General features: G+C 48.3%; 5 protein-coding genes; 3 read left to right on the top strand and 2 right to left on the bottom strand.

Moving 5' to 3' along the window:
- Positions 1–1,117: 1,117 nt before the first annotated feature.
- Positions 1,118–2,611, top strand: FFUJ_01109 (uncharacterized protein; the record flags this gene model as incomplete). XM_023582394.1 has 3 exons in its annotated part: positions 1,118–1,511; positions 1,567–1,902; positions 1,956–2,611. 3 exons carry the CDS (start codon positions 1,118–1,120, stop codon positions 2,609–2,611), a joined length of 1,386 nt encoding a protein of 461 aa, XP_023424431.1.
- A 1,784-nt stretch (positions 2,612–4,395) lies between these two features.
- FFUJ_01108 (uncharacterized protein) lies at positions 4,396–5,006 on the bottom strand (the record flags this gene model as incomplete). XM_023582405.1 has 3 exons in its annotated part: positions 4,396–4,729; positions 4,868–4,935; positions 4,998–5,006. 3 exons carry the CDS (start codon positions 5,004–5,006, stop codon positions 4,396–4,398), a joined length of 411 nt encoding a protein of 136 aa, XP_023425501.1.
- Positions 5,007–7,111: 2,105 nt separating this feature from the next.
- FFUJ_01107 (related to protein-tyrosine-phosphatase) lies at positions 7,112–8,975 on the bottom strand (the record flags this gene model as incomplete). XM_023582416.1 has 4 exons in its annotated part: positions 7,112–8,255; positions 8,308–8,539; positions 8,601–8,668; positions 8,725–8,975. The coding sequence occupies 4 exons, from the start codon at positions 8,973–8,975 to the stop codon at positions 7,112–7,114; spliced, it is 1,695 nt and encodes a 564-aa protein (XP_023424432.1).
- Positions 8,976–10,911: 1,936 nt separating this feature from the next.
- Positions 10,912–11,164, top strand: FFUJ_01106 (uncharacterized protein; the record flags this gene model as incomplete). XM_023582427.1 has 2 exons in its annotated part: positions 10,912–10,954; positions 11,001–11,164. 2 exons carry the CDS (start codon positions 10,912–10,914, stop codon positions 11,162–11,164), a joined length of 207 nt encoding a protein of 68 aa, XP_023424433.1.
- Positions 11,165–14,513: 3,349 nt separating this feature from the next.
- On the top strand, positions 14,514–15,830 carry FFUJ_14431 (uncharacterized protein; the record flags this gene model as incomplete). Its single annotated transcript, XM_023582438.1, has 1 exon — positions 14,514–15,830. The coding sequence occupies one exon, from the start codon at positions 14,514–14,516 to the stop codon at positions 15,828–15,830; it is 1,317 nt and encodes a 438-aa protein (XP_023425502.1).
- Positions 15,831–16,481: the final 651 nt, after the last annotated feature.

The raw sequence follows: 16,481 nt of genomic DNA on the forward strand, positions 1-16,481 counted from the left end.
CTTGCCTCCAAGGATCTTCAGGTTTACTTTTGATCTTGCATCCTAGTTGGCACTTATGCTGCAGGCCCATCTTCCGCGGCCCTGGGCTAGGAATGTCTTGGCCGCCTGTCATCAACAAACCTAACTACCTACCTACGTGCTGTGCTGTTACTTCAGCGGTAGTGCTAGCCCACCACCGCCGAGGCAAGTCGAGAAAAGAAAAAAAACTGAGTGAAATAGGTATGCTAGGAAAAGTATTCAACATCATCGATATCTGACCTGTCGATAACCGCTTGGGTAGCCCATGTTGCACCCAGCTTGCTCTGGGCCAATATAACATCACGGTGGCGCTCCAACTACTTCGTTGTCACCACCCTTTTTATTATCCACCATTTTAGTCGTCGGTACTCATCAGTGCTAATGCCACAAGAGACTACATGCTAGACCATCTTTGTCAGTTTAGCCTCCGACTCGATCTGAGTCCCTCACACCCCAAGACCCCCCCCCTTTCCTGGTCCATGGTTTAGTTGCCGCTCGATACCTTACATTATCTTTAAGAGCATAGACCCTGGTCTGCCTTGACCCTAGAAGTCGATCGTCTTCGGGACCAGAGGTCAAATACATGCCAGGGACCACATTTTGATCTGGTCAGAAACCTGATCCTATTATTGCTGCCATCCTTGAGCTTGATCTTCCCTCACAGCGTGTCTTTGCCTTCTGCCACACTGGGAGTCTCTTATTCGTTGCTCTCTTGTGTCAGAGTCAGAAAGCCCTGCTCGTCAATGTAAACATCGTTGTCGTTGAAAACCCATATCACAATTGCTACCCAGGCTCTTCAGCAACGTCTTCAGGGACGTTTTCTACTATACGTCTTCGTTTTGTGTGTACCGATGCTGTAAGGCATCGGTACTTCTATCCAAGTGTATCGTCCCTGACATACCTTAGACTACCACCTCCGCAAAGCTTCTAGCTCCAGTTACAGCTTGCGCAAACTCTCAACTCAACTCAATTCAATTCGATCCGGTTGTTCATTCTTTTCAAGCAGCCAAATTCATCTTATGCTTTCGATGAATGCTGAAAGAGTGCCCAGCTAAAACCCCTTGCCGACAACTCCAACCACAACCACTGCACACTGTCCATGGCCATCGCGATAACGTCGCAAGACTGCTCGAAACTCTATTCGTCTGGAGCTGGGAATTCGTGGGAGAGTACATCGTCCGAGCTCCCCATGATTGGCGTTATGTCTTACCACTATCCACCACTCTCCCCTGCCGACCATGAGATGGGTATGCCACCCCAAGGCTTCATGCCTTCTTATACGCTTCCTTCTCAACAACTCTCTTCTATGACAATGGTCGACCCTCACGCCCCATCACTAGGTCAAGATCATAGTCTGGATATGAACGGGTCCTACTCAGCACCGAGCAATGCCTCCTTACTGGCTTCTGAGGCAGAAGAGCAACAGCAAAACGGGAACTTGGGCGAGAAGAAAAGAAACAAGCTGGGTTACCATCGTACTTCGGTGGCTTGCGGTAGGTCTAGGTTTTCCAATACATGAGTGTGCTCGTCTTAACTTGTTTTCACAAGGTCACTGCCGGCGCCGAAAGATCAGATGCATCACGTCGCCTAATGATACACAAGGACGCTGTATCAACTGCATTCGTTTGAAGAAAGACTGCAGTTTCTTCCCTGTAGACCAGGCATCGATTGACGATTCACGAAGCAAGCAAACATCGAAATCCTCTACAGCTCCAAAAGGAAGCTCGGGAACCTCGTCTCCGGTAACTCCGATCAGCAACCCAGTTGAGCAGCCCAAGAAGACAAAGCCACCGTTTGTGCCATCGTCAAAGAGACCTGGGCCAATTGCAGTTCCCAAGATTACAGAAGCTGAAGGCGTCAAGGGGTTTCCCCCTCAAACAAAAGGTTCATCCATGATCATCAAATCTCTACAATGTTGAGCTAATTGAGAATTGCAGCTTCAGGGACTTCACCTACAAGCATGACCCCTCCAGAAGCCGGAAATCAACATCCTGCCAGCTGGATAATTACAGCACCTGAGCAAAGCCCAACTTCGTCCTCGAATTTGAGTACTCCATGGCATACATATGCCACAGGATCTCCGATGAGTGCGCAATTCTCTCCATTCACCTCAGTGAACCACTCCCCATCGGGATGGCCCCCTGTGAACTCGGAGCCAGTACCCCAGGGTGACGTGGACATGGCTTGGGGTCAGTTTGCACCACCAACACGGTCCATGTCGTACGGAGGGGAGCCCCTGTCCAGCAACCATCCTTCTCAGTACTCTTTGATGGCCCCAGGCCGACAATTCGAGCGAAGGCCATCCGCTTTGTCCGATGCCTATGCGACTTCTATGAGCGGTATGGTCCCTGGGTTCGATAGCTCCGGCATGAACACAGCGGTCCCCTTCCCACCAAACGCGGTGTCTGCGACCAACTACCCAGCATGGAGCCAAACACAGGCATATCCTGGATACACGTATGTGAAGAATCCAGAGACTTACGGGGATGATTGGTCTCACGAAAGGAAGGGACAAGACCAGCAACTTCAGGGAAACTCTGGTCAGCAGGTCATAAGTAATGCGGCCATGAATACATATCAAACCCAACGATAATGGTCTACAGCACAGAAGATATCTTGGGCTTGTAATAGGAAGGGGATAGCTTTGGGAGGTCGCGTTGATGACTTGCTCAGTCCGTCAAGTGATCTGAGTAAGACTCATAATGATATGCATCCTATTTTGGCGTTCATCTGCTGCGTTACTGTGAGCTGACGAACTGTCTGTGACCTGTAGAATCTCAGTTTACCTTAAAATCCAGTAATCCATACTTGTATTATTTCATTAGGCAACCTTATAGGCGGCAGTCATCCCCATAGCGGCTTTGAATCTTTCTTTTTATGACGAAAAAATATCTGTTTTTTCAAACTCTCACTGCTTTTATTGGATTCTGATAGCTGCAATGATCCATCAACCCGTCGTTATAAACGTCAAATCAAAAGTCTAGGCTTTGTTCCCACAACCATATATACCCCGACATCTGTTCATATTCAGGGGCAATAGAGAAGCTACCGCATGGAGTGTATGAGTGCTTTTTGCCCTGAATAATGTTGAAATGTACGTCCTATCTTGACATCCGGTTCTTGAAGTTGTTCTTTCGTAGTATGAAGCTTCCGTCATATCTCGTTCCTAACAGGGAATATGTTCTGAATATCTGTGCTATCATGAAAACAGAGCCTGTTTTCACGTATTAAATACTAAGATATAGTCTCATATCTTGTTTATGGTTATAGGCGGTGGCAGTCCCTATCCGTTCTAGATAGCTTTCCCATGCTCCTTTATCTAGCCCGGAATATAACAAGACGAGACAGAACGCACATGATATAACAACAACCCGCCCAATATAAAACGCCTTGGGCTTGACCGAGGTGGCATCATCAGTCCAGAAAACCAGGAAAGCAAGAGCAGGAATGAGCCAAGGGAATCCTTAGGTCAGACCTGTTAAACGCACTTCATGGTCTTTATTCCAGCGTCATCTCCACTGCGAGGGGATTCACAAGGCGGCAATCTCCATTTCATTCGGAATTAGAGACCGCAGTGTACCAGTACAATCGGATGGTTAAGGTCATCAACGACGAGCTTCTGGTCGAGGCAAAGATAATAGGCCAGATAAGCAGTCGGACAGAGTTCGCATACGCATCCTTTCAGATACCCCTCCATGATTATCTCGAGAATTTGACCTTGATATGTGTATTTCTAGTGTAGTAGGATCATTTGGGGCTTTAGTACTGGATATTTATGTGATCAGAATATCACTAGAAGGGTTGAACTGTCTATAAGTTTGTAGTAGAGTCAAACTTTGTCATGAGTGAATGATCATTCCCTATGGAAGAATCATGTGGTTGTAATGACAGTTATTTAAAGTATTTATGGAATAAAAGTAAATACTAATTCCAACTAAGAGTATATATAGGATAAGACGTTTATTTTAAAATGTCACCTTGCTCTATCTTCCTGGAATATTGATAATATTTGCCTAAACTTGATGTATGTACTTGAGATCCACTAACTTTGTATTGATAAGAGCCATGCTCGGTAATAGCAAAGCTTCAAATGCTTTCACTTATAGTATCTGCTGCAACAGTTGGGGTGATGGTCTGTTGTCATATATTCTCAGGCTCCTTCAGAGCTAGTATTTCTCTATCTTCCCTGTGCAAGGCGAGGACCTAAGTACAATGGAGAGGAATAAGCCGTAAGCAGGACGCAGAAAGGGAGACTATTATCTGCTTTAAATGCCAAGCTATTACTTTTCTGCAGGCATCCGATGATATATTGAGATACCCAGGTGCCAAGTTGCATGAGAACTGGTGTTTCTTAACAGGACAGCGCAAAAATTGACGTTATGAAACTAGGCGCCACGTCAAAACCATCAAAGTTATATACGCACTGAGGCTCAGCATTGTCAACAGCAACACACTATTCCCGCTCGTCCTGAATTTCCGCTTGAGTGACCCGTCCGGGGATTCAGAAGTAAAGAACTGGTTCTGGCCTTCGTATCGGCGGTATATGGCTACTAGCATTACTGCGATCCCATACACGGCAAAGAGGGCACCGATGGCATAGAACTCTTGGGTGAATACCTTGAGGATGATAAGGGCGAATGAGAACTGGCCGAGAGCTGTACGGACATAGGCACCTTCAAAGGTACGCTGAGCTGCTCTGACCTCAACGAGCCTGTACATGTCAGCAAGGTGCATCCCTTTTATCTCGCGTCTTCCAGGCTCGGGCAATAACATATCTTAGTCCTCACATGACATAGAATCTGCATTGTTGTCTCCAAAGTGAATCCTGTGTCGGCGGCACTGAACTTACTCTTGTGTCGTCAATACAACTGAACGTGCTCTGTGAAGGCGAAGGTGAAATTGATCACCGGGGTGAGGCTATGTTCAAGAGACATTCTCAGCATCCAACAGACCATATAACCTCAAATTCGGCTACCAACCTGGAACATGGTAAGCGTATTGGCTCCTGAGAAAGTGCGAGCAACAATCACGCAGGTAATTGTTTGAGATTCTCCGAGCGTCGTTGTGTGTAGCGAGACGAAGGTAATTTGGTGGGCGTTTATAGTCCCGAATTTCACGAAGATGCAATTCAGTCTCGATCTTGCGTGAAGATGGAAGAGCTGATGTTGAGGAGCTCAATTCCGGTTTAGCGGCTGGGGAATGTCATGGGTGCCGCTCCCACGTATTGGTCACGGGTAGGCACACTCCTTGAGCATTTGACCCATGCATTCTCGACTTGATCGTTCCTTATTGATATGATATTAACTGAAGCCTTTCCGTCGGGGCCGATAAATAAATAGAGAGCGCACTTGAGGAACTTGGTTATGTCATGTCCATCGCATGTCAACACAGTAATCTATGTTAGTTGCCCTATTCACGTTGTATGAGATAATCGGGATCATCACGTTGATCATATGTCACGTGTATAATTAACCTTTCGTGACCTCCAAGTATCACTTATACGGAAGAGAACCAAGTCTGGCAAGGAGGATACAGTCCCATTGAGATCCTCTGAGTCTCTTATTACAGAAGAGCTGAAACCTTCATCGTTCGTTTTGGAATGCACTACCAGACATTCAATACACAACCTCATGGGCTCACAGCCTTTACACAGCAACTTAACAAGCTTTTGGGCTTTGACACTTTTTAATATGACACTGCAGTCTCAAGCTTAGGTTCGGGACTTGATTGCTTGGCCTCGGTCATGCAGTTCATCGACTGCGCCCCCATCTAATCCAACGCGATTTTGACCTCTTCAGGTTGCACAATAGTTGCCCAGTCAGGAACGCAACAACCATATGATTGTACCACGCAGATCAGAATAAAGAAGATAAGTCTTACAAGGCCAGACTTCAGGCCTTTGGTTAAGATGGTTGGTCACGTCAGGAAGCAGCATGTTAACTTTTAACTTTTTTATCCCTCAGTTTCATGTATCTAGCCACGGGTACTCCTCATGTCAAGTGATGAACAACTAGTAAAGCCACTTTTCGCCAGCCATGTGCGTCTCCCACGCTGCTCCGCCAGCTAGATTTACAGAAAGTATCGCAGTACCAGTCTTTCATGGTACTGCGACATTGCGGACTGTGCCTATTACGGACAAAACATAAATACATTCCAGGCCTGAGGGTGATATGTAGTTCCCATCTTCCCACCATTTCTCTTGTGGGAAGGGTTTGTTTGAATATGTAGTGAAGAACAAAGAAAAGAGGTGAACCATTCCCGTTTTGTAAGGTCAGGGGGTATAGGTGCGACAATATGCGCAGTTGGGATGTTATAGGTAGGTAGGTATCCATGATTCTAGGATACTGGTATCAAAAAGACTGTCGAATAGGGTACCGAGTAACACATGCGAGTCATGCTGTGCCTGGCTAAGGTATGGCTTCTGTAAAAAGGGGTAATTCTGTGTCCCCGAGGGTGAAGCCACTGAGAGGCCGAGACATCTGGTATCGAAATGTCTATTGCGAACAGCGCCACAATCGTCAGGGGAAGCATGCTCCCGAGACATGTTTTAGAAGCCAAAAAATGCAAGTCCGGAAATCGCCAAAGCAGATGCAGGTGAGAGAAAAGAAAAGAATAATGCGCGCCCTAATGCAGAATGGGAGTAAAGTTGGCTCCTTGGTGAATGAGGTTCCATCGTTGGACCATGTAAAGCGTGAAAAGTTGAAAACCATGAATGGGTCTGTCTGCTGATGCGTAAAACGTAGAAAAAGGAAAATAACAGTCGATGAGTGAGAACTCGTGTCAGTGATCTAAAAGCGAAGAAGTCGTTGCGGTCGTGGTGGTGCTATGAGCATGAGAATGATTAATCGTAGTGAAGATTAGTTGAAAGGTCAAGTTGTCGGAGCACATCAAATTACAGCGCCACGGTCGGATTGGCCGCTGGATTCATCAAGGCGGATGGTGTAGTATGAAGAATCCCCTTGACAACATTGTTGGGAAGAGACGATAGAGAGGAGTGACCATAGACCTGAGGGAGCAGACAAGGTGAAACCAGCACCGATAGAGTCGAACTCTACCACGTGCAAAACAGACCAAGTCGTAAAGATCATAACGTCTAATAAGAGGCCATACGGCGAGCATGTGATCGGTCGCCAATGATGGGGGAGGCACCAAGGAGGGAGATTGGTGCATGGAGAGTTCGTGACTGAGGCCTGCTGGGAGCAGTAGGTGACTCGTCTACACAAGGCTCACGTTGGCCAAAAGCAAAAGTCGCGGCGCGGCTGAGACCTTTACGAGATTTCAATCGGCCCATTTCGCGTTCGCAAGTGCGCTGGTGAGCCTCATCAGACATCTCAACGTATTCTTGAGGATAGCAACGACCCCGGTGTTCGGTAAAGAAGCCCGAATACCCACCGTCTAAAATGTAGACTTCGGGATATGTAAGTTTGGGGTAGAACTCAGCATTCACGGTGCGGTCCTCAGATCGAACATGACGAGCCATCAGGGGGGCACGGTGGGCTGAATACTCGCAGTGGAAGATGAGAAGCGTCCGCCCATCCATAGGAGTCTGGAAGAGCTGATTTGTGAGCAGGTCCTTATCATTGTAGTTGACAGCACCATCAATGTGGCCGCCCTCATATTCATACTCAAACCGGCAGTCGATCACGATCTTTTGGTCGAAGTGGGAGCTGTACTTGCCATCCAAGACGTCGACGAGTGTCTCTCGAGTGATGCGAGGAATGGTATCGGTGGGATCTTCCAAAAGAAAATGGGGGAGGACGGGCTCTTGAGCCTCCTCCACATCCATAACCGATTGAAGCGCGGAAGAGGTGGTCTCCTCTCCCTCTGAATTGCTCTTCATTATGTCAGCAGGATGCTCGAACATGCTTAATGACCGACGGAACTGCTTTCGATTCCTGAGAAAGGGATTGGACTGTCGCCGGGAATGGGAGCTCATGGAAGGAGAGCCATTGACGCGAGAGCATGCATTGAAGTTGAGGAATTGGGGTCTAGTGCGGCTGATAGAAAGACCAGGGCATGGACTGTTGGCAGATGCGGGTCTGCGCTCCTGAGGTGGTGATGTCGACTCGAAACATTCGCTGAGAGACAGGTTGGAGCTGGTATGGTTCAGGCGAGAGCCAGCACCGAAGCGGAACGGAGGCAGCTCCGTGTCGGCCTGGCGACTTGGTACGGCTGTGGTACTGAAACCCTTCATCCGGGTTAGGGATGGTCTTCGTGGGACAGCTATTCTACGGTTTCTAAAAGACGTCAGTTGGGGTTCCAGGAGGAATGTGGGATTATGAGACTGACTCAGCCATGATGGGCTTGGGAGGTTCCAAGGAAGACTGCCTAGAGATAGGAGCCGGGGAATCAAGAATCATTTCATCGTCAGCGGCTGGTGTAGACCCCGGAGTTGGAGAAGTTATCTCGAACTGGGTGAAGAAAGGTGTCTTGTGAGGCAGAGGTGACACCTCCATCAACTCCTTGAGCTCGGCCAGTGGGGCAGGCGACGAGGATGGTAATGGGGGAGTTGTGACTGAATCTATAGGAACATGCCAATTAGCCACGAGGTTCTTGCTCTAGACTTTGTTGGTCCTTCTCACCTCGACCTTCCAAGCTGCCCATCATGCCAGCCGTGAAGAGTGCTCTTCTGGGAGTGGGGAACTGAGGACTGGAAGTTATGTTAGCCAAGACACTGTAAAACGATTGCCAGGCGCCGCAACCAACCTCGAATCGCTGTCAAGTCGGAAGTTCTGGGAAAGATCAGCAGCCAAACTCGCAGCGGGCGAGGAGCCTCGTACGTCCTTGACGTTGAAATAGTCTCCAGAGTGCTTGTGCATCTGCTCGCGCAGACTCATGCTTGCGGATGTGACAGATGATGTAGAGTAATGAGGGTGCCCGCGAAAGACATCTCGACTACCCCAACTAGGGAGCATTGACGGGCGGTGTAATGCCGCCAGAGGGGAAGAGGCTTCCATTGTGAATGATGGTAATGAAGCAGCGGGACGATTCGAGGGAACCCGGGTTTAATCGAGTTCTGTCGAAGCACGTCAGCTACTAACAGCTACTCGATATCGAAGACACGGCGATGGAGTATTGGAGAGGTAGTTCTGCAGTAAGTCAATGCTGCAGTAACACCTCTGTAATGGTATCGAACGAGCGTCTGGGCAAGTGCCTTGAAGCCAAGGTTTGCACAGATTGAATTGTATTAAAATCGGCTCGTGGGCGAACCAAGTATTAGATGGATGATAGGAGATTAGCTCGTGGCGGGGTTTCGACGATAGCGTGTGACGGCGGTCGTTATACTCGTTCGAATGACATCTGAAGGAGGGACGAACAAGACTCGATAGAGACGTAATCGTGAATGCGTCCGACGACAGGGAGAGTCGTCGCCGTTACGATTATGAAGCAAAGAGTCAGGTTGAGTCGAAAAGACGTCGAGGTCTTAGTCTATCTCGAGAGGGATCGAGATGGTTAAGCTGGTCCAGACCAAGTGCCAAATTGACCAGGGGTGGGCGTTGCTGGGCGGATGGCAGAGGACCAAATCGCACAGGTCTCAAATACGCACAGTACCAAGGAAAAGATAAGGTTACTGAGTACCGTAATGCTAAAACTAGCACACCGAGACAGACAGAAAGCCTTTTTGTCCAAGAACGAGAATTGAATTTGCGCCGGGTCTTCCTGTCTTTCAATGCTTTCCCCTTATTCTCTTCTTTTATATCGACCACTGGTGAGAACCTGTCCGATATCCGAGGGTGGGCTTCGAGTTCAGGCTAGTTAGTGCTGCTTGTTGGCTGGATCGAAGGACTGATATGGGGGTCTAATCGATTGGAAGAACGAGCGGCTGTCTAAGTTGGATATAATAAAGATTGCTAGCCGTAACCGTATTTGCCTTTTTGTAGAGACTGTCGGACGGGATGGGTGGGAAGGGGGAGCAAAGTGAAGATGTGAGTGCGGGAGCTGAAGCCTTTTGAATGGATTCAACCAAGCCCAGTCCAGGCAAAGGCTTGTCTGCCCGGTTGGAGTTTTTTTCCCAGGCGATTCCCACCAAGGTTGTTAGGGGTGATTTGGGTGCGTGCTGGGGCCTTGGGGTCGCTGGGGAGCACCGACTTACAGTGGAGTTTAGTGGGCGAAAGCTGCACCCCCAGTGCAGTGAAGGGAGAGAGGTGTGAGGGTGTGAGAGGGGCGTGTCGAGCCAAGTCTACCAAGATCCCACATTGGATAGATGCCGTGCCTTGGGTGGGCACCTATCTCACTTGCACGCACCTTCAGGGCCTCAAGGCAAGGCACAAGGTACCGGGCAGCACAGCAGAGCTCCCGTAAGTCGTTTTACGTTCTGCAGCAAAGGCCTGCACTGCTGAAGCAAATCACATCTCTCGCCAGTCCCTCCCCCCAGCCGGTCTGCTGCCCACTTACCAGGTATCTGTCGATGCTGAATGGACGTCGCCCCGGAGGACAGCGCGCGGTTGCTCAGCGGAGGTGGGGATGTCACTTTTGGACCTTTGGGGCTATCCTTGTCCTGGATTCGTCAGGCGCTTAACAGAACAAGACCCAGGGCATTATAGGCACTTTACGTAGTATGGTAAGGTCGAGCACCACCTCAGTTAAGCTACCGTGCGGGAGCTTGTCCTTGGCCAAGGCAGGGCAGGACAGGACAGGGCAGAGCTATGCTATGTTTGTGAAGCTGTGCCTTGAATTGGATGATATTCAGTTGGATTTGGATGTTTTGCATCAAACTTGGTTCTGCCAGACTTTGCTAGGTTGGCAGACGATAACATCTTGTTTACTTTTCTGGAATAACCTTTTGATAGCGTCTTGGGTAAGGCAAGGCAAGGCAAGGCATCCTGATTGACGTTTTATGTCTCTCGACTCTGTCATGTGCATTCCCGGCTTCTAGAGCTTCCATTTATCATTATGGATCCCATCCATTGCACAGACATAAACCAGGGCAGTTCCAGTTCGCATAAAGAATACCACCCATAGAGTCATGATAAATTAAACAGTTGTCGATGAATACTCGACAAACCTCCATGACAGCGATAAACGCCATCTGTTTGCTGGCATTGTCTCAGACTCATATCGCAAGAGATCGAGCTCTCGGTCATTGGCAGGCTATCTCTTCGTCTTTGTTCATCTCGATTTAGCACAGATACATCGACAAACTTGATCTCATTGCGTGAATGATCGACCGTTTTATTTTCGACATCCATTTCCCCTGGTCAGCCTTGACGCACGCAACACATCCAATCGATGGATATCTTACACAATTGCTCAATGCGTTTCTCTATGCCAGCAGCCATGCACCGACCAATCGGGTTACATCATCACCCTAGGTTAAGAAGCGGTGAGGGCATCGACATGTGTAATAAAGTATACTGGCACCCATGCCATGCGTCCTCCCGACCCGCGATGCTGGATATGTTAATTCAACAGCTGGATCCATGACCATGCGTCGACCCAGTAACCTGAATGAGAAGACATGACAGGAGATGAGTTATCACGAGAATGGCGAAAGGAAAAGGAGAATCAAATATCTCCCAAAGCATGGATACCGTTGCCTGCATAAACGTTGAACAAAGAAACTCGCCCTGGAGCTGAGACTTTGTTGAAGCCATATTGATTTGATGGGCAGTCTCAAAGAGATCACCCTCGAAAACAATCCACAATAAGCCACTACCTGAAAGGGTTCAAAGATAAAGTGGAGGTCCATAGTATACTTCTCTGTTTCCGTAACAAAATGCCTATTGCCAAATTTATTAAACGACGATACTGTCGACGCAGTGTTTTCTAACATTAGATATCCGTTCTCTTGCTCTCATACCAATCAAGACCCAGAAACACCACTTCTCAATCCGGAGCCTTTGTCAAGCCTCATGATGAAAGACTGAGCACTTGACTGTGATCAATTGACCCTGTATTGCTGTGGCTTGTTGCAGCTTCAATGTCCTAGTCTTGTGCCAGCCCAAAAATTACCGTCGCTTCGGGATTGGATAAACAACCTCGAGTTTAGACAACAATAAGTCAAGTTCAAGTCAGCTCTTTGTCAGTTTCCTGACGGATTGTCACTCCGCCAGAAACAGCGGCCCCAGTGGCGTGAGGACCCCGATATAACTCAGACAAAGGAACCTCTTAGTCTGAGAATGTCGATGCTCGTTGTCCACCAGGAGCTCGGAACTACGACGTTCCTCCGCGACTCGGTTGAGACAGCGACAGCAAGAGTGACACTGGGGGTAGAGACTTAATACGGATGTGTAAGATGTGTCAGGTCGGAACGTAGAAACGAGTCAGATGAATAGAGTGATTTGTGAGTCGACTGTCCTACGGCTATGGATACAGCTTCACTCTCACCGTGAGCTATCTCTCCCTGCGTAGGTGAATCTCCCTCCCTTGGGCAAGACCGCTGTCAAGTCCATAATAATTTCCATAGTGTTTCGTACCCAAACATTCAATTCACCATCTTTGTAATCACACTATCGTCCCTGTGTCTCGGATGAAAGAAGTAAAAGGCCGCAACGTCTCCATTCTGTTGCTCCAATTCAAATGTCAAAATGTCGCCTCCCTTTCTTTGGTGCCGGGTCTTTACTCTGTGCTAGGAATAGCACACAGCTTTGGCACCTGGGGCAGGCATTTCCCATGTCGAAATTCGCACAATTGACAACCGTGCTGCTGGTCTTTATTCCGGGGATCTAGCATTGGAGCTCCAGCTGTATACGTGCGTGCCTTGAGTGCCCTGAAGCATGACGTTAACCGGCCACTGGGATCTTGGTCCAACCGCCAAAACCGGTTCTTGTTGTTTTGAAAAACTGCCCCGACTGTAACAGAAAGAGCCGTTAACACTTCGACCCCTGGTCGACCTCGACTCTGCACTGGACATCTAGATATCCGTCCTTGTCACCTTTACAGCCCTGTCCGCTTGCCTCGTGTACGCTGTTGTTTCAATGCCTGGTCTATGCTTATGCTAAATGGGATGCTACTGTGTGTTCACTTATCCGTATGCTCAATGCGTTCATCATCGTGCCCCAGGAACTTAGCAGCCTCGGCGCCTCTCGGTTGCCCGGGCCCCCTGTCGACAACTGGGGGGTTGTTCCCTGTACTGGGTTCCTCAACTCTGAAGCCGCCGGCGCCCGTTGAAGGCTCTTGAGAATGACGCCTCTCGAGGCCTCGACCGTCTTTGCTGAAGAGCATGTCCTTGTAGAGAATACTCGGCTTACTTAGGCCAGTGGCCACCGCTCAGATTTAAGGCAAGAGTCAATCGAAGCGGCTCCGTGGAAATTGAAAGAGGATGGAGCCGTCTGTCTCTGTGAAAATTCAGGGTCCTTTTCTCCTTGTGAGACAGTCACACTACGACTAGGGCCCTTGTTCAGAAACACAGCGGTTCCACAGCGAGCACGACGAATGACAATGGTGAATTGGCGATTCAGAAGACTCAAAGCGATTCCCTATTCAGCCTGATGTTGTTCTCTAATTGTTGAAAGGGGCAAAGTCAAGCCATCGAGACCCAGTGCAATCATCACATGGAATCCTCCGAGAGACATATCCGCATTCTCAGTATGGGATGAATCGCGACGATTGACTCGACTGGACTGGGCTGAGAATTACATGACAGGATGGTTCCTGAGTGAATGCAAGGCATTGTGAGTTGTGCAAGGTTACGATCAATTAACGCAGCGTTGTTGGGTCAGAAGCAAGATCCAACCCTTGTCTAGCCCGATGCTAGTGTCCAGATAGAGAAGTTGGAGACAAGCTACAGAGGCAACTCCATGGATGAACAAGCGAGGTGGGGTGAACAGAGAAGAGCCCAAAAAGGGCAGTTCATGCTTGCAATTGCAATTGCAGCTCAGCCTTCGCGTCGCCAACTTACATACATCCTACATACTGTAGCATACGACTGACTTGCAGCAGGAATCAGGTACCCGAACGTCCCATTATTGATCAAGTCAGATATCCAATGCCTCGAAGCTTGCGAATAGGATCGGTACTGCATGAGCATTGCGCTGTTGCAAAGTATTCAAGAGTTAGATTCGGTTTGCAGATCAGTCCGAGTCTGTCCGTAATTTTGCTGCAGATAATACAAAGTACATACCTACCTATCGGACTTGATACCATTCAAAGATGATCGCAGTAACTTTTCCGAAATATGCCCAGCTTCTGCAGGATGAAAGCGGCTTCCAGACTTATCATCGCAGGTATTTGACTTTAGGCCCTGATCCAATCGATACGAACGGGCACCTTCGATACGGTCCGTAAAATCTGAACAGTAGGCTATTCCCAAATTGGCCGGTTTTGGTGATGAATTGTATGGATGAGGGATTTTCGATCCGGTCAGCATTTATGCAATGTACCTGTTTTGCCGTAAACCTGATAGGGAAAGGTCAGCAACAAATGGAACCGAAATGGTGACTTTTTGGCTGCTTTTCTGCCGTCCGCTTGTTTTGCCGTTTGTTGAAAACAAGCGTACAGTTTCGTTCGATCCGTACGAGGCTGCGAGGCTGACCCCCGGCTGTGACGATCTCCAAATGCCTGATAACGCCCCCAACCGCGGCGATGATGATGATGCTGTTAGCTCGGATGACGGATACAGTGAGGAAGAAGACCTACTTATCATAGGGCTAGCTGTAAAGACCCTTGAATCGCAAGGGAACAAAAAAAGGCTGCATTTCCCTACTGTTTTTGATCGCCGAGAGATCGTCAACCCCGGCGGGTCGGCTGCAGCAGAGGAATTCGGTCAGAAGCTGCTGACGGGCCACGAGAGGAGATTTGTGGAGGAGCTTCGGGTCACGAAGGTCCAATTCTATCAATTAGCTGACTGGATCAGTGTAAACACAAGCATGAAGGGATCTAGCCGGCAAAGCTTACATCTGAAGCTGATGATCTTCCTGTATGTCATCGGTCAGGGCTGCACGCAGCGGGCGGCGGCACATCACTTCGGCGTCTCTCAAAGCTCTGTATCTCGGATAATGGCGACAGGTCTCGAAGCGTTTGCCGACATCCACAGGACATTTGTTGTCCAACCGGAGCCAACAGAGGTGTGCCACGAGCCTATAACCAAGCCCAAATGTCAGTATTTCTTCGGTTGTATCGGTGCTGTAGATGGTACTCACATAGCGGCTTGGGTCCCTGAAGAAGGTCAAAGGAAGTGGTACAACAGAAAGTCCCTGATAACTCAGAATGTCCTCTGTGCCGTCCGCCTTGACGGGACTTTCTCGTACGTCCTTGCCGGCTGCGAGGGATCAGTCAACGACGCCTCCCTGTTGCGGCATGCTCGGTCGAAGAGCCTGAAATTGTATGCCGATAGATTCTATGTTGGGGATGCCGGCTTCGGTGCCTGTACAGGACTTCTAGTCCCCTATATTGGCATCAGATATCATCTTAACGACTGGAAGGTGTCGCTGGAAGGACCTCAAAATAAGGAAGAACTGTACAACCTGCGCCACTCACGACTGCGAATCATCGTCGAGCTGACCTTCGGTCGGGTCAAGAGGAAATTTCGAATAATGCGTTCTTCGCCGCCTGAATATGATATATATAAACAGATCCTGATTGTATATGCCTGTACAGGCCTGTGGAATTTCCTGAAGTCGTTAGAAGAAAAGCCGGCGTTGAATAAGGCACAAGAGGAATACCTACAGTCGATGACTGCTTGGGCACGAGATAATCTCCCCAGCGACCCTGAGGTTTTGAGAGATGAGATCGCGATAGATCAGTGGGAAGAGCATTTGGCGTATATTGAAGAAATGAGGCAATATAATAATGCTATTCTCCAAAGGAAGCACGAGAAGCATCTTGGTGATGAGGAATGGAAGGCAGCGAGGCATTTCCGGCTCGAAAGGTGATGTTGAGGGAGGTTAGTGGGTGAAAAATGAAGCTGCTAGGAAGAAGCTGTGATAATCATGAAAAACCCCGCCTTTTGACCCCCAAATCACGTTTTTCCTAGCCTGCACAACAGGTCGGTTGAGGTTGAACCTCTCAAAATGAGCCCCTTTGGGGAGGGATTTTATCACCATGGTGTTGAGTCTCCAATTGACTTCAGTTTTACTTCAAATTTCTGGAGCGTTATCTCCAGCTTCAGGGCTATCCAAAAATATATAAATCGTCAGAAGCGCCTGATAATTGACTAATCCCCCGGCTTAATTCCTAATAGACCTCTTTTTGGTCAATATCCGGTCAGTTTGATGATAACCTCAATTCAGAGGCACGGCTGTGGAGGGGTAGCCACGCTAGCAGGCGGCCGCTAAAGTAGTCACATTAGTGGAGGAATTAGCTAAATTGGGGATTTACTTCTAAATTAAATTGAATTATCTACAGAAGTCAGAAAAATTCCAAATTTTTTACATATCTCAATTTAGGTATAATTGACTTATTTTCAAAATTTCAAAAAAATTGAAGCTATTTACACATTTTTGTGGCATATGATGAAAAAATGCAGCTTTTGACTAGTCTTACGGGTCAGTGGGTCAGTCACTCAAAGCTGCATAACCCGGCCG

Source organism: Fusarium fujikuroi, chromosome FFUJ_chr01, assembly GCF_900079805.1.
Source record: "Fusarium fujikuroi IMI 58289 draft genome, chromosome FFUJ_chr01".
In the NCBI taxonomy this organism is placed as follows: Eukaryota; Fungi; Ascomycota; class Sordariomycetes; order Hypocreales; family Nectriaceae; genus Fusarium; species Fusarium fujikuroi.